The sequence below is a fragment of the Panthera tigris genome, chromosome A1 (genome assembly GCF_018350195.1).
Source record: "Panthera tigris isolate Pti1 chromosome A1, P.tigris_Pti1_mat1.1, whole genome shotgun sequence".
Lineage (NCBI taxonomy): Eukaryota > Metazoa > Chordata > Mammalia > Carnivora > Felidae > Panthera > Panthera tigris.
The window spans coordinates 83,777,607-83,804,346 of record NC_056660.1 but is presented as its reverse complement, the minus strand read 5'-3'; the positions used below and the strand labels follow the sequence as shown (position 1 = coordinate 83,804,346).

Sequence of the window (26,740 nt, the reverse complement as noted above, 5' to 3'; positions counted from 1 at the left end):
TCTTTTTTCTTTCTTTTTTTTTTTTTGGAAGTGACATGTAGAAAAATGTTTCTATAGCCAATGTCAAAGAAATTACTGCTTATGTTTACGAGAAGTTTTATGGTTTCAGGTTTCACATTTAGGAGTTTGATCCATTTTGAGTTTATTTTTGTGGATGGCATAGGGTCAAGTTTCATTCTTTTACAAATAGCTTTCCAGTCATCCCACCACCATTTGTTGAAGTCTTTTTTCTCATTGTATATTCTTTCCTCCTATTTCATAGATTAATTGACTATATAATTGTGGGTTTATTTCTGGGCTCTCTATTTTGTTTCATTGATCTATGTGTCTATTTTTGTGCCAGTACCATACTGTTTTGATTACTACAGCTTTATAATATATCTTAAAATTTGGAATTCTGATACCTTCAGCTTTTTTCCTCTTCAAGATTGCTGTGGATATTCAGGGTCTTTTGTTGTTTCATTAAAATCTTAGGATTACTTGTTTTAGTTTTGTGAAAAATATTGTTAATATTTTGATAGGAGTTGGATTAAATATGTAGATTGCTTTGGGAAGTATGTACATTTGAACAATACTTACTTTGCTCATTCACAAGCATAGAATATTTTTCCATTTGTTTGTGTCATCTTTAATTGTTTTTGTCAAAGTTTTATAGCTTTCTGAGTACAGGTTTTTCACCTCCTTGATTATATTATTCCTAGGTATTTAATTCTTTTTGGTGCAGTTGTGAATAAATTGCTTTCTTATTTTTTCTTTCTGTTACTTGATTATTATGTTATGGAAACACAACACATTTTTATATATTAATTTTGTATCCCTGCAACTTTACTGAATTAATTTACGAGTTTTACTATTTTTTGGTGGAGTCATTTGGATTTTCTATATGCAATAGCATGTTATATGCATTTTGTGAAAATTTTACTTCTTTTTCACCAAGTTGGATATTTTTAATTTCTTTTTGTTGTCTTGTTTTTGTGGCTAGGACTTCCAATACTACGTTGAATAAAAGTGGTGATGGTGGATATTCTTGTCTTGTCCATGATCTTAGATGAAAAACTCTCAATTTTTCACCATTGAATGTAATTTTAGCTGTGGGTTTTTCATATATAGCCTTTATTATGCTGAAGTGTGTTCTCTCTAAACATAGTTGTTGGGAAATTTTATCATGAATGATTGCTGTACTTTGTCAAATGCTTTTTTTTTAAATTATAAATCCAATTTCTTTTTTTTTAATATATGAAATTTATTGTCAAATTTGTTTCCATACAACACTAAGTGCTCATCGCAAAAGATGCCCTCTTCAATGCCCATCACCTACCCTCTCCTCCCTCCCACCCCCCATCAACCCTCAGTTTGTTCTCAGTTTTTAACAGTCTCTTATGCTTTGGCTCTCTCCCACTCTAACCTCTTTTTTTTCCCTTCTCCTCCCCCATGGGTTTCTGTTAAGTTTCTCAGGATCCACATAAGAGTGAAAATATATGGTATCTGTCTTTCTCTGTATGGCTTATTTCACTTAGCATAACACTCTCCAGTTCAATCCACGTTGCTACAAAGGGACATATTTCATTCTTTCTCATTGTCACATAGTACTCCATTGTGTATAGAAACCACAATTTCTTTATCCATTCATCAGTTGATGGACATTTAGGCTCTTTCCATAATTTGGCTATTGTTGAGAGTGCTGCTATAAACATTGGGGTACAAGTGCCCCTATGCATCAGTACTCCTGTATCCCTTGGGTAAATTCCTAGCAGTGCTATTGCTGGCTCATAGGGTAGGTCTATTTTTAATTCTCTGAGGAACCTCCACAATGTTTTCCAGAGTGGCTGCACCAGTTTGCATTCCCACCAACAGTGCAAGAGGGTTCCCGTTTCTCCACATCCTCTCCAGCATCTATCATCTCCTGATTTGTTCATTTTGGCCACTCTGACTGGTGTGAGGTGATATCTGAGTGTGGTTTTGATTTGTATTTCCCTGATGAGGAGCGACGTTGAGCATCTTTTCATGTGCCTGTTGGCCATCCGGATGTCTTCTTTAGAGAAGTGTCTATTCATGTTTTCTGCCCATTTCTTCACTGGGTTATTTGTTGTTTGGGTGTGGAGTTTGGTGAGCTCTTTATAGATTTTGGATACTAGCCCTTTGTCCGATATGTCATTTGCAAATATCTTTTCCCATTCCGTTGGTTGCCTTTTAGTTTTGTTGGTTGTTTCCTTTGCTGTGCAGAAGCTTTTTATCTTCATGAGGTCCCAGTAGTTCATTTTTGCTTTTAATTCCCTTGCCTTTGGGGATGTGTCGAGTAAGAGATTGCTATGGCTGAGGTCAGAGAGGTCTTTTCCTGCTTTCTCCTCCAAGGTTTTGATGGTTTCCTGTCTCACATTCAGGTCCTTTATCCATTTTGAGTTTATTTTTGTGAATGGTGTAAGAAAGTGGTCTAGTTTCATCCTTCTGCATGTTGCTGTCTGGTTCTCCCCGCACCATTCGTTAAAGAGACTGTCTTTTTGCCATTGGATATTCTTTCCTGCTTTGTCAAAGATGAGTTGGCCATACGTTTATGGGTCTAGTTCTGGGGTTTCTATTCTATTCCACTGGTCTATGTGTCTGTTTTTGTGCCAATACCATTCTGTCTTCATGATTACAGCTTTGTAGTAGAGGCTAAAGTCTGGGATTGTGATGCCTCCTGCTTTGGTCTTCTTCTTCAAAATTACGTTGGCTCTTCAGGGCCTTTTGTGGTTCCATATGAATTTTAGGATTGCTTGTTCTAGCTTTCAGAAGAATGCTGGTGCAATTATGATTGAGATTGCATTGAATGTGTAGATAGCTTTGGGTAGTATTGACATTTTAACAATATTTATTCTTCCAACCCATGAGCATGGAATGTTTTTCCATTTCTTTATATCTTCTTCAATTTCCTTCACAAGCTTTCTATAGTTTTCAGCATACAGATCTTTTACATCTTTGGGTAGATCTATTCCTAGGTATTTTATGCTTCTTGGTGCAATTGTGAATGGGATCAGTTTCTTTATTTGTCTTTCTGTTGCTTCATTATTAGTGTATAAGAATGCAACTGATTTCTGTACATTGATTTTGTATCCTGCAACTTTGCTGAATTCATGTATCTGTTCTAGCAGACTTTTGGTGGAGTCTATCGGATTTTCCATGTATAATATCATGTCATCTGCAAAAAGCGAAAGTTTGACTTCATCTTTGCCAATTTTGATGCCTTTGGTTTCCTTTTGTTGTCTCATTGCTGACGCTAGCACTTCCAACACTATGTTAAACAACATCGGTGAGGGTGGACATCCCTGTCGTGTTCCTGATCTCAGGGGGAAACTCTCAGTTTTTCCCCATTGAGGATGATATTAGCTGTGGGCTTTTCATAAATGGCTTTTATGATGTTTAAGTATGTTCCTTGTATCCCGACTTTCTCGAGGGTTTTTATTAAGAAAGGATGATGAATTTTGTCAAATGCTTTTTCTGCATCGATGGACAGGATCATATGGTTCTTATCTTTTATTTCATTAATGTGATGGATTGATCACATTGATCAATCACATGTGATCAAATCACATTGATTGATTTGCGAGTGTTGAACCAGCTCTGCAGCCCAGGAATGAATCCCACTTGATCATGGTGAATAATTCTTTTTATAAGCTGTTGAATTCGATTTGCTAGTATCTTATTGAGAATTTTTGCATCCATATTCATCAGAGATATTGGCCTGTAATTCTCTTTTTTTACTGGGTCTCTGTCTGGTTTAGGAATCAAAGTAATACTGGCTTCATAGAATGAGTCTGGAAGTTTTCCTTCACTTTCTATTTTTTGAAATATCTTGAGAAGGATAGGTATTATCTCTGCTTTAAATGTCTGGTAGAATTCCCCTGGGAAGCTATCTGGTCCTGGACTCTTATTTTTGGGGAGATTTTTGGCAACTGATTCAATTTCTTCGCTGGTTACGGGTCTGTTCAAGCTTTCTATTTCCTCCTGATTGAGTTTTGGAAGCATGTGGATGTTTAGGAATTTTTCATTTCTTCCAGGTTGTCCAGTTTGTTGGCATATAATTTTTTATAGCATTCCCTGATAATTGCTTGTATCTCTGAGGGATTGGTTGTAATAATTCCGCTTTCATTCATGATTTTATGTGTTTGGGTCATCTCCCTTTTCTTTTTGAGAAGCCTGGCTAGAGGTTTATCAATTTTGTTTATTTTTTCAAAAAACCATCTTTTGGTTTCATTGATCTGCTGTACCGGTTTTTTTTTAGATTCTATATTGTTCATTTCTGCTCTGATCTTTATTATTTCTCTTCTTCTGCTGCGTTTGGGGTGTCTATGCTGCTCTGCTTCTATTTCCTTTAGGTGTGTTTTTAGATTTTATATTTGGGATTTTTCTTGTTTCTTGAGATGACCTAGATTGGAATGTATTTTCCTCTCAGGACTGCTTTTGCTGCATCCCAAAGCGTTTGGATTGTTGTATTTTCATTTCGTTTGTTTCCATATATTTTTTAATTTCTTCTCTAATTGCCTGGTTGACCCATTCATTCTTTAGTAGGATGTTCTTTAACCTCCATGCTTTTGGAGATTTTCCAGACTTTTCCTGTGGCTGATTTCTAGCTTCATAGCATTGTGGTCTGAAAGTATGCATAGTATGATCTCCATTCTTGTATACTTATTAAGGACTGTTTTGTGACCCAGTATGTGATCTATCTTGGAGAATGTTGCATGTGCACTCGACAAGTAAGTATATTCTGTTGTTTTGGGATGCAGAGTTCTAAATATATCTGTCAAGTCCATCTGATCCAATGTATCATTCAGGGCCCTTGTTTCTTTATTGACCGTGTGTCTAGATATTCTATCCATTGTTCTAAGTGGGGTATTAAAGTCCCCTGCAATTACCACATTCTTATCAATAAGGTTGCTTATGTTTGTGAGTATTTGTTTTATATATTTGGGGGCTCCCGTATTCGGTGCATAGACATTTAAAATTATTAGTTCTTCTTGATGGATAGACTCTATAATTATTATATAATGCCCTTCTTTATCTCTTGTTACAGCCTTTAATTTAAAGTCTTGTTTGTCTGATATAAGTATGGCTACTCCAGCTTTCTTTTGACTTCCAGTAACTTGATAAATAGTTCTCCATCCCCTCACTTTCAATCTGAAAGTGTCCTCAGGTCTAAAATGAGTCTTTTGTAGACAGCAAATAGATGGGTCTTTTTTTTTTTTTTATCCATTCTGATACCCTATGCCTTTTGGTTGGTGCATTTAGGCCATTTACATTCAGTGTTATTATAGAAAGATATGGGTTTAGAGTCATTGTGATGTCTGTAGGTTTCATGCTTGTAGCGATGTCTCTGGTACTTTGTCTCACAGGATCCCCCTTAGGATCTCTTGTAGGGCTGGTTTAGTGGTGACAAATTCCTTCAGTTTTTGTTTGGGAAGACCTTTATCTCTCCTTCTATTCTAAATGACAGATTTGCTGGTTAGAGGATTCTCGGCTGCATATTTTTTTTCTGTTCATCACATTGAAGATTTCCTGCCATTCCTTTCTGGCCTGGCAAGTTTCAGTAGAAAGATCTGTGAAGAGTCTTATCGGCCTACCTTTATATGTTAGAGCACGTTGATTCCTAGGTGCTTTTAAAATTTTCTCTTTATCCTTGTATTTTGCCTGTTTCACTGTGATGTGTCATGCAGAAGATTGATTCAAGTTACATCTGAAGGGAGTTCTCTTGGATTTCAATGCCTTTTTCCTTCCCCAGATCAGGGAAGTTCTGAGCTATTATTTCTTCAAGTACACCTTCAGCACCTTTCCCTCTCTCTTCTTCCTCTGGAATACCAATTATGCATAGATTATTTCTTTCGTTCATCACTTAGTTCTCTAATTTTCCCCTCATACTCCTGGATTTTTTTATGTCTCTTTTTCTCAGCTTCTTCTTTTTCCATAATTTTATCTTCTAGTTCACCTATTCTCTCCTCTGCCTCTTCAATCTGAGCTGTGGTTGTCTCCATTTTATTTTGCAGCTCATTAATAGCATTTTTTATCTACTCCTGTCTGTTCCTTAGTCCCTTGATCTCTGTAGCAATAGATTCTCTGCTGTCCTTTATACTCTTTTCAAGCCCAGTAATTAATTTTATGACTATTATTCTAAATTCACTTTCTGTTATATTGTTTAAATCATTTTTGATCACTTCGTTAGCTGTTGTTATTTCCTGGATGTTTTTTTGAAGGGAATTCTTCCGTTTCCTCATTTTGGATAGTCCCTGGAGTGGTGAGGAACTGCAGGGCATTTCTCCGTGCTGTCTTGAATAACTTGTGTTGGTGGGCGGGGCCGCAGTCAGACCTGATGTTTGCCCCCAGCTCACCGCTGGGGCCACAGTCAGACTGGTATGTACCTTCTCTTCCCCTCTCCTAGGGGCGGGATTCACTGTGCGGTGGTGTGCCCCATCTGGGCTACTTGCGCACTGCCAGGCTTGTGGTGCTTGGGATCTGGCTTATTAGCTGGGGTGGATCCGCAAGGTGTACAGGGGTGGGAGGGGCAGGCTCAGCTCACTTTTCCTTTGGAGATCTGCTCTGGGAGGGGCCCTGCGGCAATGGGAGTCAGAACCGCTGCAGGGATGGATCCATAGAAGCGCAGTGTTGGGTGTTTGGATGTGCAAGCATATTCCCTGACAGGAACTGATTCCCTTTGGGATTTTGGCTGGGGGATGGGCGAGGGAGATGGCACTGGCAAGTGCCATTGTTCCCTGCAAATCTGTGTTCTGTTGTCCAGGGCTCAACAACTCTCCCTCCCATTGTCCTCCAGCCCTCCCGTTCTCCAAGCAGATCTGTTAACTTATAACCTTCCAGATGTTAAGTCCTGCTTGCTGTCAGAACACACTCCATCCGACGCCTCTGTTTTTGCAAGCCAGACTCGGGGGCTCTGCTTTGCTGGCGGGCTGCCCCTCCGCCCCGGCTCCCTCCCTCCAGTCTGTGTAGCACGCACCACCTCTCCACCCTTCCTACCCTCTTCCGTGGACCTCTTGTCTATGCTTGGCTCTGAAGAATCCATTCTGCTAGTCTTCTGGCGATTTTCTGGGTTATTTAGGCAGGTGTGGTTGGAATCTAAGTGATCTGCAGGACGCGGTGAGCCCAGCGTCCTCCTATGCTGCCATCTTCCCCAAAACCTCTCCCTGTCAAATGCTTTTTTTGGTATCTTGAGTTGATTAGATGGTTTTCATACTTTCTCTTGCTAATATGATGTATCATGTTGATTGATTTGTAGATAACACCACCACATTTGCATGTCTGGAATAAATCCCACTTGATTGCAGTGAATGATTTTTTTTTAATGTATTGCTGGATTCGGTCTGCTAATATTTTGTTGAAGAGTTTTTGCATCTATGTTATTCATAGATAACATAGTAGTTCTGTTCTTTCTCTGTAGTAGGCAACATAGTAGTTCTCTGTAGTTTTCTTTTTTGTTATTGTGTCTTTTTCTGTTTTTGTTTTTTTAAGTAAGTTCCTTAACATTTTGTGTTGTTTTATTTGCATTAAAAAAAATGATCTCCTCCACTGTTTACTGACTGGTTTCTGAAGAAAAACACCTTTCTTTAGTCCTGTTAGGGCTTATAGGGATTTCTCAGATATTTTCTGTGGATACATCTATAGACATTTTTTGTTTCATTTTATGATTACTCTCTTAAGATTTTATGCCTCCTCTTGATCCTCCAATGCCCAGGCAGTGCTGACAAACTTCCACTTGCTCACTTCCTAGGGTGGTGTTGAATTTTCAGGTTTTTGTCCTTTATCCAACACAGTTGTGTTGGCTTTCCATGTATGCCTACTAACTTTTGGCCAAGTTCTGCCCCTTAACCATCTGAGACATGCACAAGAAATCAATCATGGAGTGAATGGATATGTAATGGAGGCACAGAGTGTGTTGGAGTGCTCATGGGCCAGTTGGAGGGATCCTCAGTAGCTTGTGGGCAGAGTTCTTTATGGAGTTTGGGTTATTAGGATTTGCATTTCACTTGATACATTTTATTCCATGCCCTTGCTCTGTTTTTCCAGCTATTCATTGCCGACTATCTTTAAGTTTGTGACGCAGTATTCTGGATAGAGTAAGAAATAGTTGGGCCTCTTGGGCAGCATCTTCATAACTGGGGAAGCTAGGTACTCACTGACACACCGTCACATTCCCTGTGGTAGAAAGAACAGGCTGAGGAGTTCTCTCATGGCACTGTGCCATTGGGAGATGGATGATGTGGGTAAAGTGAAACTGTTCTGAAACTGTTCTTGAGTTTGTGTGAGTGTGTTTAGATTTTTTTTCACATTAAAAAAGTTCCAGTTAGCTAACATACCATGTTATACTAGTTTCAGATATACAATATAGTGATTCAACAGTTCTATACATCACTCAGTACTCATCACAAGTGCACTCCTTAATCCCCAAGGTGAAGCTGTTCTTCTTAACCTCTTCAAAGCATCTAATTGTAGATATTTTTGGCTACAGTTGTGTGATGGAACTTCTCTTCTAGACTATCAGATAGTACAAAAGCATTCTTTTTGTGGGTGATTGTTAAAATCAGCATTCTTTGTGGGGAAAATAGAAACTCTCATTCTGCCATGGTGATTATGTCACTCCTCCTAAGCTTTGAATGTGGGTTCAGAGAATATATTGAGCCTTTTGGCTCAGAAATTCCTTGGCAGTTCTCACTGCTCAAAATTAACTGAGAGTGGGTGGGCAAATAAGTAGAGACAGCACCATTTCAATGAATCCCTTTGCTCATCTATGGCTTGAGTCTTCTATGGTTGTATGCTCAGTCTTTTTTCTTTGGGTTTTGGTGGCACAGAACCTACAAATTCAAACTTGTCATGGGGATTAAAATGTGGTCTTGAGATTTGAAAAAGTCCAGTCTCTGCTTAAGGTATCCAGTGTCAATCTGGAGTTGTGTGGTGTAGCTTTACCACTACAGCAAGTCTTTGTGACATGAAATTTTATTTTTTTCAGGCATATTCCATTTAGCCTATTCTTTCTTTCATTGACTCTAGATTTTAGCTTATCCAGAACTTTTTTAAAATCTTAAGTTCTCTTTGAAGCTATTCTATTCTTTTTTTTTTTTTTAATCTACCAATGTATTAGTTTGCTAGGGCTGCCATAGTAAAGTACCATAAACTAGAAATGTGAGATCAAAGAACTGATTGGACAGTTCCTTTCTTCTGAGACCGCTCTCCTTGTATCATCATATGATCTTCTCTCTGTCTATGACTGTGTCCTAATCTCTTCTTCTTATAAGGACACCAGTCATATTGAATTAAGGGCCTCACTAATGACCTCATTTTAACCTAATTATCCTTTTAAAGGCCCTATCTCCAAATATAGTCATATTTTGGGGTAATCAGCAATGAGTTTAGGTCTTCAGAATCTGATTTTTTAGAAAACATAATTCAGCCTATAACAACCAATAATGCTCACTCTACACTTCTGTTATTCTATTCTCATGTTTGAAAGTTGGATCCATGAGCTGCTGAATGCACTGTGTCTATACAACAGTCAGGAAGGTTAGGAGATTTGAAAGTTCAAAAAATGATGACACCCATTTGGTGAAATTTTAGATTATATACCTGAAAATTTTGAATGGATATTTTGTTGAGATGAAAGACCACTGCTTGAGGAGACTTTGCAGAGCTGTTGCCTATTACTTTATATTTGGCAGGGTGGTAACAAATAAAGGCGGAGTATATAATCACTTGCCTGGTCATATTTTTGGAGGCAGCAGATGCTCCAAGATTTGTAGATATGAGAAATGAAGGCTGATTCTGCATGATTTGTTCATCTTCTTGGTGTCTTTAACTGATATATATACTATGTTCACTGTAGGACATTGCCGCATTAGTATTTGGGGGACATGTAATCGTGCACTGATTTCTATTATAGTTTGGCTGTTAATGAAGGAGGAGGTGCTGGAGGTTCAAAGCCGGGTAAATGCTATTTTGAAGAAATATTTCTCAGTGGGGGTTTAAGTTTGATTTCAATTAGTTTTTTGAGGTTCTGTTGAAATATTCTGAATGCTATATTGGCTAATACATGATGACTGTGAGCTACCAGATGGATAAACTGTTGGTAGTTGTGGACTAGTGAGTTGGTGGCCTTGCTGCTCTGGCTGTTGGATTGCTGGGTTAGATGCAGGACAAGCCTGGAAAGTGGATGGACTTGTTGAGGTGCATGAGATTAAACTGAAACACCAGCTAGAATGCAGCTAGATCTACACAGTTGTGCTGAATAGAGGTCAAATTACCTTGCAGACTGGTAATATAGATGGAGGGACATCATCTATGTACAAATATGTAGGGACATTATGGCTAGTTGAGATATTTGGGGCTGAGGTTACTATAATGGGATTGAATCTGGAATTTCAAAGGCTAGATTCCTTATTTGCTTCAATGAAATCCAGATTATAGTACTGAACATTCTAAAAATATTAATGCATCAGAGAACTTGAAATGGTGTTGCCTATGGCTCATGTTGAGAAAAAAAAAATTCACCACAGGACTGACCACTTTGTAGTTGTTTATCACTGATGCTGCACATTCAAGTTCTACTTCCATTTTTCTATTTCCTTCTCATCTATAGTGTTCAGCATTCTGGGACTACAAGTTCAGGTTAAGAGAATGTATGTGATTTTGTAGACCAGAAATTTCAAAGTCAATTGAGACATTTGGGTTTCTTCCATAAATAGGTTACTCTCCTGAACGGTATCTAGGATATTGTCACCTGTAACATGCTTCTGGCTACCACAACCTCAGGTGCTTTAGGACATTTTGTTTAGGACACATGAAACCTGAAAATTGACTTGGTGTTTTGGAGCATTTACACCTTACCCAATTGGACCTATTCGTTCAGTGGGCAATACTAGCTTTGGTGGAAATATTTATGTTTTCAGACAAGCATTTACCTTTTTCCCAATCATTTTGCTTGTGGTGTGGTCAAGAATGATAGTGAGGTGAGGTTGGTGATCCTGATATCTATTTCCTTCCCTCTGCTCCCACACCCCTTGCTCTCAACCCTCTGCTCCCATACTTCATCTCACCCTCTTTCCTATATATATATATACATATATATATATACACATATATATTTTTATATGAAATTTATTGTCAAATTGGTTTCCATACAACACCCAACGCTCATCCCAAAATGTGCCCTCCCTATATATATTTTTAACAAATAATTTCTACACCTCATTATTGCTTTTGGTTTTTTTTCTTATTTCATGAAGTTTTCCTGTTTCATAAGGCCCATTTGCCCTGACTTCCTCAAGTACTTCTCTCTATTTTATCTTCTAAATGTATATGAATATTTGAGTGTGAATGTGCCTGTGTGTGAATGCATGTGGAAGTGTGTGTTGCCTCTGCTTATTTATATCTCTGTGGAAGGAGGTCTTCCTATGCAGTATCTGAGGTTTTTTGGAGTCCATCAGGAATTGGGTGGCATCTGCTTGTTTAGATATTCCAGAATCCAAAAAAAGGAGGTTGATTTTATATTTGTGTGTTTGCTTCACCATATGAGAAACCTAGCTATCAGAGGTGTGGAAAGGTGTTTCCTGAGGAAGTTCAGGCTGGAGATGGCCATGGAGTACTTTGGAGCTGAGCAGCTCTGTGTTTATGATGCTGTCAGGTTAAGTGGAAGCCTGAGTCATGTCTACAGTGGGTGCAGCCCAGGTTCTAGTCAAAAGTCTACTTAGAATGCCAAAGAAGTAATATCACCTCCTTTGATTCAGGATACTGATTGTATTTTATACTTCTTTTAGAGAAATATCAAAGTATATTAAAGCACAAAAAAAGGGGCTAAACTCAAGAAATGTGGCCCGTAAAGGTGAATTCTATCATCACATGTTGTTTCCCATACATTTTAAAAGTTATATAAGAGGTATGAAATATTTTCTTTAAAAAAAATGGTGTTCTTAGATCAAGAACAATCATTCACCTAGACACTTCTCCAAAGAAGACATCCAGATGGCCAACTGACACATGAAAAAATGCTCAACATCACTCATCATCAGGGAAATACAAATCAAAACCACAATGAGATACCACCTCACACCCGTCAGAATGGCTAACATTAACTCAGGCAACAAGAGACGTTGGCGAGGATGCAGAGAAAGAGGATGTCTTTTTCACTGCTGGTGGGAATGCAAACTGTGCAGCCACTCTGGCAAACAGTATGGAGGTTCCTCAAAAAATTGAAAATAGAACTACCCTACGACCCAGGAACTGCACTACTAGGTATTCATACAAGGGATACAGGTATGCTGTTTCGAAGGCGCACATATACCCCAATGTTTGTAGCAGCACTATCAACAATAGCCAAAGTATGGAAAGAGTAGAAAGAGCTCAAATGTCCATCAATAGATGAATGGATAAATACGATGTGGTGTATATATATATATATATATATATACACACACACACACACACATATATATATATATACACAATCAAAAAAGAATGAAATCTTGCCATTTGCAACTACGTGGATGGAACTAGAGAGTATTATGCTAAGCAAAAGTAGTCAGTCAGAGAAAGACAAATATATGAGGACTTTAAGACACAGAACAGATAAACACAAGGAAAGGGAAGCAAAAATAATATAAAAACAAGGAGGGTGACAAAACATAAGAGACTCTTAAATATAGAGAAAAAACAGAGGGTTACTGGAGGGGTTGTGGGAGGGGAGATGGGCTAAATGGGCAAGGGACATTAAGGAATCTACCCCTGAAATCATTGTTGCACTATATAGTAACTAACTTGGATGTAAATTTAAAAAAAAAATTAAAAATTAAAAAAAAAAGAACAATCATTCACCAACTAGGACTAGCTACTAGCATTAAAAGTGCTGAGAGTGCAAGAGTAAACAAAGTAGATGGAAATCCCACCCCATGGAGCTCACAGAAAGGGAGGTACAAGATTTGTCTATGTAACAATTAAAACCCAAATAGTCTAGTGAAGAAAGGGGAAGAAGACATGAATAGACACTTTTCCAAAGAAGATATCCAGATGGCTAAGATACACATGAAAAGATGCTCAACATCACTCTGCATCAGGGAAATACAAATCAAAACCACAATGAGATGCCAACTTACACCTGTCAGAATGGCTAAAGTTAACAATCCAAGAAACAACAGATGTTGGTGCAAATGTGGGTAAAGGGAAACCATTGTACATTGTTGGTGGCAATGAAAACTAGTGCAGCCACTCTGGAAAACAGTATGGAGGTTCCTCAAAAATTTAGACATAGAAATCCTCTATGATCCAGCAATTGCACTACTAGGTAACTATACAAAGGATACAAAGGTGCTGATTCAAAGGGGGTAATGCACCCCAATGTTTATAGCAGCACTATCAACAATAGGCAAATTATGGAAAGAGCCTAAATATCCATCGACTGATGAATGGATAAAGAAAAAATGGTACATACATACAATGGAATATTACTCAGTGATCAAAAAGAATGAAATCTTGCCATTTGCAACACAGTGGATGGAACTTGAGTGTATTATGCTAAGTGAAATAAGTCAGTCAGAGAAAGACAAATATCATGTGATTTCACTCATATGTGGAATTTAAGAAACAAAACAGATGAACACAAGGGAAGAAAAGGAAAAATAAAAACAGAGGGAGAGACAAACCATAAGAGGTTCTTAAATACAGACAGCAAACTGAGGGTTGTTGGAGGGAAGTGGATGGGGGGATGGGCTAAATGGGTGATGGGCATTAAGGAGGGCAATTGTTGGGATGCACACTGGGTGTTATATGAAAGTGATGAATCACTAAATTCTACTCCTGAAATCAATACTACACTATATGTTAACTAACTTGAAATTAAATTAAAAAAGTATTTAATGAGAAAAAATTTCTCCCAAATTGAATGTTAAGCAATAAATGCTGAGCCATATAACAGTAATATGAAAAAAGATTCATATCTTTATATATTAAAAATATATATCATATATATGAAAAAATATATATATCTCACAAACTGTTAGGAAAAATATGTGTTAATATTTACATGATCAAAGGGTTTGAACAAAAGTGAAACCCTTTAGAACTTGGTCTCTGCCTTGACCTGAATGTAACGTGTTGATACTTGGCTTTCAGTTTCTGAGGAGTAGAGGCCATTGTTTAGAACCTGCAGGTGAATCCTCATATGCCTGAGTCATAAAAGGAGAGAAGGAAAAATGGTAGATGAGGGAGGACTGTGGAGATGGGGCAAAGCCTTTTGCAGACCACACTGTCCCCACAATGCTTCACCTGAGTCTGGCTCTGCCGTCTGCACTCTCTCAGCTCTTGCATCTGGCCCAAAGGTACCTCCACCCACAAGAGTCCCCACTTCAACCACTTCACCCAGATGAGGAAACCATAGATTTACATCCTGGATGATGAAGGTGACACTATCCCCTCCTGGGTTAACTCTGGCTTCCCACAGAGGCTGCCTGGTCTCAGTGCTGCCTGCATCTCATCCTGGCCACTGGACATTCTTGGGCTCACAGTGGACAGAAACTTTCCTGGGTGCCTTCTTGATTCCTTTATGGTGGAGGGCCTCATTAGGCTTCATGGACCCCAGGTAAGGCTCACTGCTCCTTCCACCTGTGGGAAATTAATAGATTTTCTGACTCAGGGGCCCCATATGCACATGCTTTATGCTGGTCCTGTCCCAGGAACATGGCACCTGAAAGCAGGAATTTGGTCCAGTTGGGTCCTTGTCTCTCTCTGTCCCCCCCCCTCCCCCCCAGAATGCACCAAGCTTAGCCAACCATGTGTAATGCTTGGGCTGGGTGAGCATTCTCCTCATATCTAGGGGGCCTCTACACCTGTTCCCTGTACTTTTTCTCTCTTACGTTCCCTCTTTGCAGATAAGGTCTGTGCCCATTCACTGTTGCCTAGAAATGCAGGCACACAGTTGATAATAAATGATAACAATGGCAGCAATTCTTGGTGAGAGCTTCCTTGGGCCAGGCACTGTTTGCTCTAAGCGCTATATATATGTTAACTCATGAAAAACCTCACAACCACTCCATGTGATTACTCCCATCTTATCCCCATTTTATAACTGGTGAAACTGAGGAAGGAGAGTTTGAGTCACTAGACAAGGGTCATACAGCAGAACAAGGATGAAAGCCCACATTGTCTGGCCCTGGAAGCCTTTAGACCAGGGAGTAAGGTGGTCTCTGACCTCTCTCAATACTGTACTCCTCAGGGAGTGGTGAGGGATGAGTTACACCTGTACTTGGGCCTCCCATTCCTACCCTACTCATGACCAGCTGTGTGGCCAGGAAATGGGTGTTCTAACATCATGGCCAGCAGGCAGAGGTAGGGGTCCTAAGGACAGTCCTCTTGGCACCAAAAGAAACATAAGTGACAAAGTACCCTGGATGACTCCAATAAGTACAAAGTCAAATAGGCCCCAGGTGGCAGTGCTAGACCTCTCTGTCCTCCACTCTCTGGCTGGAATGTTGACTGTGTGGAAACTTTCACCTTATCTCTTAGTAGGTGCCAGCCAGCTGCTCCACAAAGCTGGCCTCCTCTCTGAGCCCTTAATGCATTCTTTAGGTTTTTTTTGTTTTTTGTTTTTTGTTTTTTTTTAATCAAGATAGCAGATGGCACCTTGGAGGTCCCCAAAAACTGAGAAAAGGAGAAGCCAGAGAATAAAAACTGATAGTGAAGGCAGTAAATGTGAGGAAGGGCAGGCCAGTGAGGAGATCATTCAGCGGCTGAGTGTTGTGTTTACATCTCATTTGACCATGATGATGGCCTCCCATGTATGGGATAATGGGTCTGACCTAGTTGCCATTTGCCCTGTGGCTCCTGCCAAGTTACTGCCATGAGAGCAGTGGGCATTTTTTTCTTCATTTCTGTGCCCGCGCCATGTCCATACTGCCTGACCAAATACAGTAGTCAGGGAGTAAAGTAGGCCTGGGTCCAGGGGGTAATTCTCCATAGAAGGTCACACACTGCAGCAAATAAACCTCTGAGGCATCACACGCTAAAATAGGATCAAGAGAAGTGAGGAGATGTCCTATGCCTTCTGGTTACATCCAATGTTCTCAAGTAGCACAGAATACCTAGAAACAAGGAGCATGGACAGGATGTTTGCTTTGTCCTAAATCTGTTCCTTTTCCTGAAACAATGCCTACTCATTCTCCCTGTACCTTTTGTTGTCAGAAGCCCCATCCTTCTGTTGCTTCTGTCTCCACTTGCCCAGGGCATTTCTGACCCAAATCGAAAAGCCTTGACCAGGGACTGGGTGCTAGACCCTGGCTGAACACAAAGGATGTTATTTTGGGCTCAGAAGATAGAGGGTCTCCCCAACCTGGATCAGCTGCTCTGACTAGGCTAGTCCACATTGCTCTGTTCCTTCTTCCACTCCTTTCCAGCCCTCTATTGGGGTCCACTATTATGAATGAGGCATGGTAACTGTGCCCATTCCCTTTTTGAGTGCTCAGACTTATAAGGGAAGAGAGGCTCCCTCTATGAATTCTGTATGAACATTGGCACTTTACCCAGTCATCGTGGGGCTCAGCCCTGGCTTCCTGGCATGTTAGGTACTTCCTGTGATGGGCATACCACTGCCCCCAATTTAACTCAACCCACTGAAGACTCATGGATCAGGTGTCAGATTCCTATGACCAGAGGAAGGCTCACAAGAGAAGGACTCCATTCCAAGAAGAGACTTCTTAGGGTTCATCCAAGATTCTCTTCTAGCCTAAAGTTGTCTCAGGACACAGGGCAAGACCACTGCATGTCTATAGAAAGAGGCTGCCACCTCTCCTGACTGGCCTTGTGAGAGGCTGCTCTATAGCCCAGTATCCAGCTGGTCTGGGTATGGAGTCTTTGATCCCTGGAACCGTCCAGGAACCTAGTTAGGAAGCAAATGCTCCATAAGAAATGCTACCTTATCTTCCAAAGTAAAGACATGAACACAGAGATGCTAGTTGGTGCTGATGTTAGGAGCTTTTCTCAGAGAGTATAGGTAGACTCACGTTACTCTCACAGAAAAGAAATCTATGAAGTGGGGTCAGTTCTTATCCCTACTTTACAGAGGGAGAATGGATAGCCAGAGAAGCCGGTGAGTGGTTCCCAGGTGTGTGTGCTTAGCCACAGTCCTCTCTATTCCCTTCCCATTGTCCCTCAGGCAATGTCAGGGAGAAAAAAGAGCGGGTTCTTCTCAGAACTGTGACCAGGAATTGGGCTGACGGGATGGGGATAATTCCTCATGACATGGTTTTTATTTCAGACATGGTACAGAATGTTGTTTCTGGTTACAAGAATAAGCAAAAGTGATCTAAGAGAGTGGGGTCACTGCAAGGGGTTCTGTGGGGGAACTTCTGAAGGTAGAAGGTGGGTGGGAGGCATAACTAAAAGGCATAACCTCAGACACTCCCATGCTTTAGGTGTTCTCACTATTTCTCTTTCCTCCCGGAGTGGTGTCCTCTGGGTGGCACTCTGGCAGCCTCCCTGTAGTAACCGCAGCCCTGAAGGGTTTACTGAGGACCTGCCCTGAGAAGCAGGAAGTTGGCACAGAGTTGGGTGGTCCCAGCCCCTATGTTAATGTTCTATACTCCATGTAGACAAGTGATGGCTTCACAGCTCTCCACCAGTGAAGACAAACCTGGCTCATTCCATCTGAACATCATTTCCTGAGCCTAGCCTGCACTTCAAGCCCTAGACCATGCATGCCGTGAGTCAGGTGGGATGGATGACTAGTGTCAGATGACAACAGATAGTTGGATTAAACTAGAGAACATCTTGACCAAGTCCACACTGTATGTTTGACCTCCTGGCCTCATACCCCTGCCAGAAACCACCTGTATCTCCAGCCACCTCAGCTGGTCAGGAGTTCATGGGCAGGTAGTACTAGGAGAAAGGGCTGAGAACTATAAATGTATAGCCTTGGGTCATACTTCCCTCATGGACCTGGAGACATGGATACAAAGTTCTGTTTGAGAGGAAGTTGGTGCTTTTGCTATTTACAGAAGTGGGGTGGCAACACTGGGTCCCATGATATGTGACCCAGGAAGGGTGGTAGAACCTATGAACCCCTTCTCACGAGAAAAATCAAACCTTATAAAATTACAATTGTATTGAATACAATTAGAAAACTCCTCTAATGTACGGAATAGTAACAGATGTGGTTCTTTATGAATGCATCAGTCACCAGGCCCTTGCAGGGGACTGATAAGGACATAATCTGAAAGTACTTGATGAGGGCAAATAATATATCTGCAGATGTCACATGATGGGAAAACCTCAATAATTTCTAAGGGTTGGTGGTTTTTCTGTGGTTTGTGGACTCCATTTTTGGGAAGAAAAACTACATTTCAGTTACAGGATAGGGAAAGAAAGATGCAATGTTTTTTCCTATCCACGCATGAGAGGACCCTGTATAGCACCTCTCAGACCCATAGTCTAAACCCCTGGGAGCTTTTGGGTGTCTGTTCATCTGTCAGATGTCTGGTGGGTTGAGATGGCAGAGAGAAAAACATGGAATGCACTTGTCTTATGATTTGGCTCTCAGACGTTCATATCCACATTGACATACATACAACATTTAAACAAGTCCACAGGCCCATTGTCTCTTGTTCTTTCAAATTCAAACAATACCTGCACATTTTTGTTTTCACATTTCTGATGTGGACAGAGGCAAAGTCCATTGTGTTTACACAGTGATGGTCATTTCACACTCTCCTTAAGCCTTCACTTCCACCCTGCAAAGCAGGCATCACTATTTCCCTGCAGAGCAGGAAACTGAGGCTCTGAATAGTGAAACCTTGTGCCCAGGTTCACACAACACTTGGCCACAGAGCTGGGAAATGCCTTGCTTCAAAACCTGTAGTCATTGTGTTAAGCCAGCCTCTCTGCAAAATAGCCCTTTTCATCTCTTTAAAGAAAGAAACACATAACATTTTAATCTTTCATCTTGAGGTTGTGACATAGGCCGAGCAGGAGAAACTTGGATTGAAGTTGAAGGTGATTCTTGGACAGGCTTCATTTATATGTTTTTGTCTCTGAGACAAAGTAGCTCATGGTTACTTATAGAAAATGAGACCTGGAATTCAGAGTGTGAAATTAGGTTTTGTCATTTCCTGAAAACCTGTTTTCAGGAAGGAAATGGTGGGTGACCTCCAACTGCTCCCTAGTCTTTAAATAGTGATCTTGCAGGCTTTTCCTCAGGCTCCTAGGAGGATAAATTTGAAGGTAGGTGGAATGTGGGGCAGGGAATTTGGATTTCCTTCCTAAATTGGCAAAATTCAAATGGGCTTTTGGAAAGGAGCATTGATGATGTAAGGTTAGAAAGAATGACAGGATCTGAAAATCCTGGCTCTGCCATTTTGGTAGAGAATCAAGGTGTCTTGGGCCTGGCAAGTAACAAATATAGTTGGATATGGCTCTTTGTAGGAAGGTGACTTTGGAATCAAGAAATGAGGGACCTTGGTTAAGGGGGTATTTGCCTCAGAATATGGCAGGCTCAGAATTTTCTAGCACATGGAGAGCTGCTATCTGTGACTTCTGCATCTTGGCCAAATCCTCCTATTTCAGCTTTAGAAAGAGCTCCAATATCTTCCACATCCATGCAAAAAAAGAAATCCTCTATGTGAATTCTTTCTAGGGAAGGGAGGCCCTTTGATAACAAAGACATCTTTTTCATCTTTGCATTCCAACAGGAGGCATATCTGTCATAAAACCATGGTTTGACAAATTCTCACTTGCCAAATGAAGGAGTGGATAAATGAATGGGCAACTCTATCCAGGTCTTGGGTTGCTAGACAAGAGACCCGGGCTCCATGGTCCTGACATTTCTCCTCTCACTTAAGCCTTTTGCAGGGCTACCATGTCTACATATTCAGCCCTGAAGAGTCTCCTTACCACCTGTGTCCTTGCTGCCTTGGTTTCTAGCATTGTGGGTAAGAATGAAAAAAATGGCCTCTTTCTCCCCAAAACTGGAAGAGTAAGGTAGACAATACAGAAAATAAACCAACTTGGGAGAGACAAGGTCCGGTTTCTCGAGTAGTGATGAGCTCTGCAAGGTTGGGAACCCTGATTAAGCATCTAGAGCAATGGGCAGTTGAAAGGGACTGAGCCTGAGCACTAAGGGGCAAGATGTGGCCATCAGGGAGGGACTATGGGCCAAGTGGGCCCATTAGGTCCCACATGGTATCATGGGTAACATGGGTATCGTGGGTAACATGGTATCTTGGCTCTCAGATATGTTTGGCTATTGGAAGCATAAACTATGATTCCTGACAGTTTTCATTCCTGAATTACTTTCTAAACAAATTTTATATCCATTTCACAGAGAGTTATAAATGTACAAGCTGCTCTCTTAATGCATGTAGTGCTGACATGGAGACGACTTGTGAAGCCTCTCAAAGCTGCTTCAGATACAAGCAAGAATTAAGGACAAAAGGTATGCTGTGCCAGGCCCCTCCCCATGCTTCTAGTCATGTGAGACAGAGAAGGTGCTTAGAGTGAGGGAGGTTGCTGCTTTTAGCAACTTGATGGAGTTCCTCACTTCCCTCTGCACCTTCTATTTTACCCTGCTTCCTAATGTAGCATTCTACCCCTATGGGGCTGGCATTATGGGGTGGTGGGAAGTGGGAGGGTGGGAGACTCTGGGAAAAAGTCTGGGCAATCACTGTTCTTCATCAGCCCCACTGAAATATGACATTCCCATTGTAACAAATGCTTGCAAACCATCCTTCCATTGGTTTATACCATGGACCAATGCAGAAGGACTCTTGAAGAAGGGGAAAGACTAAAGGCAAAAGGATTTGAGGCAAGAATCCAATACTGGCCACCCATTTAGGCATCACTCTGTATGGTTCAAAGGGGAAATTCCTTCTGGGGTTTGGTTCTGTGCAGGGGAACTCCTACAATATGTTGAAGAGAAAGGTTGTTCTTCAAGCAATTGTGTCCCAATGATGTTCTCAGCAACACTGGGGGATAATCAAACATTTGTGTACAATCACCAATGCTGCCAAGATGAGCTCTGTAACCAAGGGAACTTCCAAGGTGAGTGCCAACACATCTCTGCTCTCCCTCCCCTCCTATTTTTTATCCCAATCCATTTCCTTAAGTCTCTGCCTTCTAAGTTCCTTCCTACGACCTGTCTCTGCTTCTGAGCTGCTTCCTACTGGTTTGGCTCAAGACCTGGACAGAGTTGCCCATTCATTTACCCACTCATTCATTTGGCAAGTGAGAATCAATGAGCGAAATCCCACCACAAGAAGGAAAGGCACAAGCCCTTCCTTAACATGGAAGACTGAATGACAACTGGGTGGCTGGGATGTGTCCTGGATTTACTGAGTCTGTAGGTTTAAATTATTTGCTTTTCCATTCCACTTGAAAAGTAGTTTGTTCTTGGCTATTTAATTCCTCACTCCCTTAACAGTATTTTTTAATTGAAGTATACATTAATATACAGTGTTATATTAGTTTCAGGTATACAACATAATGGTTCAACAATTCTATACTTCGCTCAGTGCTCATAGTATAAGTGTATCCTTAATTCTTGTTACTTATTTCACCCATCCCACCTATTTTCTCACAACCATTAGTTTATTCTATTTGTCTTTTTGTTTTTTTGCTTGTTTGTCTCTACTTTTACCTTTGTTTATTTGTTTTGTTTCTTAAATCCTACATGAGTGAAATTATATGGCATTTGTCTTTCTCTGACTTATTTCGCTGAGCATTTACTCTCTAGGTACCCATTCAGGTTTTTCCAAATGTAAAGATCTCATTATTTTTTATGGCTTAGTAATATCCCCATGTGTGTGTGTATGTGTGTGTGTGTGCGTGTGTGTATTACATTTTCTTTATCCGTTCATCAGTCCATGGACACTTGGGTTTCTTCCATTTCTTGACTATTGTAAATAAAGCTACAGTAAGCATAAGGGGGCATATATCTTTTCAAACTAGTGTTTTTATTTCCTTTGGGTAAATATCCAGTAATGAAATTACTACATCATATGGTAATTCCATTTTTAATTTTTTGAGGAGCCTCCATACTGTTTTCCATAGTGGCTGCACCAATTTAGATTCCCACTAACAGTGCATGAAGATGCCTTTTTCTCTGCATCCTCACCAATACTCGTTATTTATTTATTTATTTATTTTTAGCCATTCTGACAGGTATAAATCTCATTATGGTTTTAATTTGCATTTTCCTGATGTTAGCAATGTTGAGCATCTTTTTATGTGTCTGTTGGTCATCTGTATCTTTTCTGGAAAAATGTCTATTCAGGTCCCCTGCTCATTTTTTAATTGGATTATTTGTGGATTTTTTGGTATTGACTTGTATAAGTTTTTTATATATTTTGAATATAAACCCCTTATTGGATATATAATATGCAAATATCTTCACTCATTTAGTAGGTTGCTTGTTTATTTTGTTGATGCTTTTCTTTGTTGTGCAAAAGCTTTTAATTTTGGTGAGGTCCCAAGTTTATTTTTGCTTTTGTTTCCTTTGCTCCGGAGACATATATAGAAAATGTTTCTATAGCTGATGTCAAAGAAATTATTTCCTATGTTTGCTCATGGACTGGAAGAAACCAATATTGTTAAAATGTCCATACTACCCAAAGCAATCTACAGATATGCAATCCCTATAAAAACACAACATCTTTCACAGAACTAGAGCAAATAATACTAAGATTTGTACCATAAAAGACTCTGAGTAGCCAAAGCAATCTTGAGAAGAAATAAAGCTGAAAATATCATAATCCCAGATTTCAAGATACACTACAAAGCTGCAGTGATCAAAACAGTATGGTACTGGAAAAACAAAACAAAGCAAACAAACAGAAAAAAAAACCTAAAAAACAAAACAAAACAAAAATCCCAGACACATAGATCAATGGAACAGAATAGACAGCCGAGAAATAAGCCCACACTTATGTAGTCAATTAATCTATGACAAAGAAGGCAAGAATTTACAATGGGGAAAAAAGCAGTCTCTCAAAAAAAATGTGCTGGGAAAACTGGACAGCTGCATGCAAAAGAATGAAACTGGATCACTCTTTTATACCATACAGGAAAATAAACTAAAAATATATTAAAGTCTTAAATGTGAAATCTGAAACCATATAATTCTTCAATAGTAGTTTTTAAATCACAAATTATCTTCTATTATGTAAGCATTTTTTTCTTCAGCCAGGGCAGAGAGGGCCATCTCATGAAAGAAGCAGATAAACCAGATTTCTGTAAGATTATTTTTGGCTATATATTCCCACTTAATACTTCCCCCCACCCCTGCACCCTCCATGGTATCCTAATTTTAAATCATTTTGATTTTGGGTAGAGGAATCCTGGAATAACCATGATCTTGGATGGGTGGTAATAATGCTCTCAGCTCCTTTTTTCCTGTCCTTAAAATGAAAATTTTCTTTCTTCATTTAGTGCCTCAGAAGTCCTCAAAACCCAATGGAATTAAATGTCCTGCCTGCTACAATGTGCATGACATTTCCTGTGACCCAGTTCTTCTTACCTGCACTGGTACAGAGACAAAGTGTGTGGAAGTTATTGGCATAGGTATGGATATATCCTCAGGGTTTTTGGTGTTAATTTTATCAAAGGGTATAGCTGTATTAGCTATCTATTGCTGCATCATTAGTCCAAAACTTGGCAGTTTAAAATAATTAATATGTATTATTTCATTGTGTCTGTGGGTCGGGAATCTGGGAGTGGCTTAGCTGAGTGGTTCTGACTGAGTCTCTCATGAAGTTGTAATCTAGACATCAGCAGGGCCTGTGGTCATTTGGACAGAAGACCTGCTCCAGGACAGAAGATCCTCTCTTGGAAGATCACCCATGTGGTTGTCAGGCTTGGTTCCTGTTGACATGGGTCTCTCTCTGGGCTGCCTGGATGTCCTCATGTATCAGCTAGCTTTCCCCAGAACAAGTGATGACAGAGAGAGGGAGAAGGGGAGGAGAGGGAAGGAGGAAGGAGATACTGCAGTTTTAAAGTAATCTAATCTCAGAAGTGACATTTCTTCACTTCTGTCATATCGTCTTGGTTGCATAGATCAACTTTGGTACAACATGGGAGAAGACTACACAAGGATATGGATACTAGGAGGTGGGAGCTATTTCAGGACATCCTAGAGACTGACCACCATGTACAGCAAAGGCTGATACAGGATCAAGTACTGGCTATCCCTACAAGGTTTAGAGGGAGCTATCTGTCAGGAGAAGAGAGAAGAGGGGAAGAAAGCACAGGAGAGGGGAGGAGAAGAGTACACAACTTCTTCCTATACCAGAATTTGAGACTTGGGAACATGTCATATCATGATCTGCTGGAATGGACCTTGAGCCATTGGCTATGAAGAGGATGGCCCCTCAGTTCTGGTTTTCATCATCACTACCATTATTGCTATTACCAAAACTCCATGATTAAGCACTTAATTTTTGAATTATGTGATTCTGAAATCTGCAGAAGGTTTTGCCATTTTCCTGAGTAGGAGGAAAGTATATATTCGTAATAAGAAGGATATGTACTATTCAGATAGAAATTGGGAAATTAACCTAGTATTGGACCATGCAGAAAGGGTATTGTCACTTCTTTACTGATCATGTAAAATGTTTCATGAAATTAGTGGCATTTTAAGAGCTTATTAAATGGTGGGAGAGAGAGTATGGTGAGAATGGAAGTAGGTTATGCTTTTTTTTGAGAAGACTTTGAGATAGAGCCTGGGACTATCACATGAAGGGGCCCTTGCATAGGTGAAGTGGAGATGAGTAAGGAAAATGGGATGTCATGAAGGATACAGGGGAACAATGGGGCTGTTGAAAGTGAGGCAGTCTCTCTACTCCAACTTGTCAAGGAAAGCACAGACAAGTGATGAGGTTCCACAGTGATAACAACTATTGAACTCATAGCCTTGGGGAAAAGGGATCTTATCTCAAAAGGGATCTGTATTGCTTCCGTTTTCCCCCAGGAAACAAAAGTAAGGAAAATAAATGGTACCACAGGGACTTTTTAGCTGAATACATGAGTTCTGATCTCAGCCTTCTTCCTTTATTCCAGCCATCTCTTCCCTAGTCAGGACACAGGGGCTCCAGTCTCAGCCATGCATCTGAGACAGGTGGGGACCCTTTGGGATCCCTCTTAAATTGAGGAGATACTGGAGGCAGAGGGAAATAGGCTTGGTCCCTGGACAGAGATGGAACTGTGGTTGTTGCTTCTTTCACAAAAGACAAAAGGGGATTCTGGGGCATCCTGAGCATCCTTTTCTTCTCCAAGAGAGGCAGATAGGATAGGATGTAGTTGAAAAGGGGAGACAAGATGAGAGAAAAGACTAACTGCTGGATTTTTCTTTTGGCAGATAACCCTATATTTTTGATTTTTGCCATGGGTTGTGCTACTGAAACTGCCTGCAACTTGAAGAATATAAGTATATTGAATAACATAAAAATCCGTACCTACTGTGTAGAACAAAGTGCTGGAGACCCCCGCTGATGTTCATCACCTCATCAATCTTGAATAATCCCTTCTTGTTCCAAGTCTTGCTTTGAAGTTTCCAGTGTTACCAAGCTCATAATCCTACAAACCTGAAAAGGTTGGAGTCCTCAGATGACTCCCCTCCCCAGCATTCCCAAGACAATGCAGAATTAAATTGTTGATAACTTCCTTAAGTATGTGTGTAATCATTCGTTAGTACTTTAGGTTAAAAAAATCTTATTCATTCCTCTAATGGGTTCTTTCTTCACCCCAAGTAGCAAGTAAGGAAATTGAGACAGAATTTCTAAGAATTGTTGTAATCTCATCTTTGTCACTCAACCATACCTTCACACTTGCTCCAGAACACACCTTTTTCCTAATATTCTCAGTTTCCACTGTTGACCCTTAACTGCCCACTGCTAAGGAAAATGCTTTCAAATGAACAATTCGGGCTCAGAAAGTTCCTTTCCCACAGCTTGTAAAATCCCAAGTATAATGGACTCTCTCTTACCTGGGAAACACAACATGTACTCAGGGTGAATGTGTCTGGGATGAAGGATACAGACAGATGTGATCTGTGAAGTTCATTCTAAATGCCAAGGAAGAGGTAGGCATGTGTACCAGGAGTCCAGAGGGCTGTGTCCTCACAATTCATGGGTGGTCACAGCCATACTGCATGTAATGCCAGGAAGAGCCATTACAGGATCCAAACTGTATGATGTCTTTGTGGTGCTGAACACAACTGAGAGACCTGGTAGCCTGCTCAGATGTATCTCTTGATTCTCCAAATTCAGTTTCCTACAGGGTGCAGTAAGTTACGTAAAAGAAAAGAATGCCCCACATACATCTTGGTGGCTCAGTCGTTAAAAGTCTGGCTCTTGATTTTGGCTCATGGTTTGTGAGATGGAGTCCCATGTTGGGCTCCACACTGTCAGAGCAAAACCTGCTTGGAATTCTTTCTCTCTCCCTCTCTCTCTCTGCCCTTCTCCAGCTCATGTTCTCTTTCTCTCAAAATGAATAAACTTAAAAAAAAAAAGCCCCACATGTAGTGATTACCTCTGGGAAGCAATCTGTTGTCTGCATGATGCTGCAGCCCAGAACTCTATAAGGCTGTCTGCGCATGAAATCTATATTGATGGATTGTGGCCTTGACTTCTCCTTGGGATTCTCTCCAGGGAGTAAGGTACAGGCTCTTGAATCCTACTTCCACCTTCTCTTTCCTAGGCTTTTGAGAACACAGGGAATAGGGTTTATCTGCCCAAGACTCCCTATC

At 40.3% G+C, this 26,740-nt stretch overlaps 1 protein-coding gene across 1 annotated transcript; it reads left to right on the top strand.

Annotated features, from left to right (window-relative positions):
* Window positions 1-19,847: 19,847 nt before the first annotated feature.
* On the top strand, window positions 19,848-25,485 carry LOC122231156 (protein RoBo-1-like). The gene is made up of 5 exons (XM_042958386.1): window positions 19,848-19,934; window positions 20,327-20,437; window positions 20,893-21,042; window positions 23,428-23,559; window positions 25,352-25,485. The coding sequence occupies exons 1-5, from the start codon at window positions 19,862-19,864 to the stop codon at window positions 25,483-25,485; spliced, it is 600 nt and encodes a 199-aa protein (XP_042814320.1). The 5' UTR covers window positions 19,848-19,861.
* The last annotated feature ends 1,255 nt before the right edge of the window (window positions 25,486-26,740 follow it).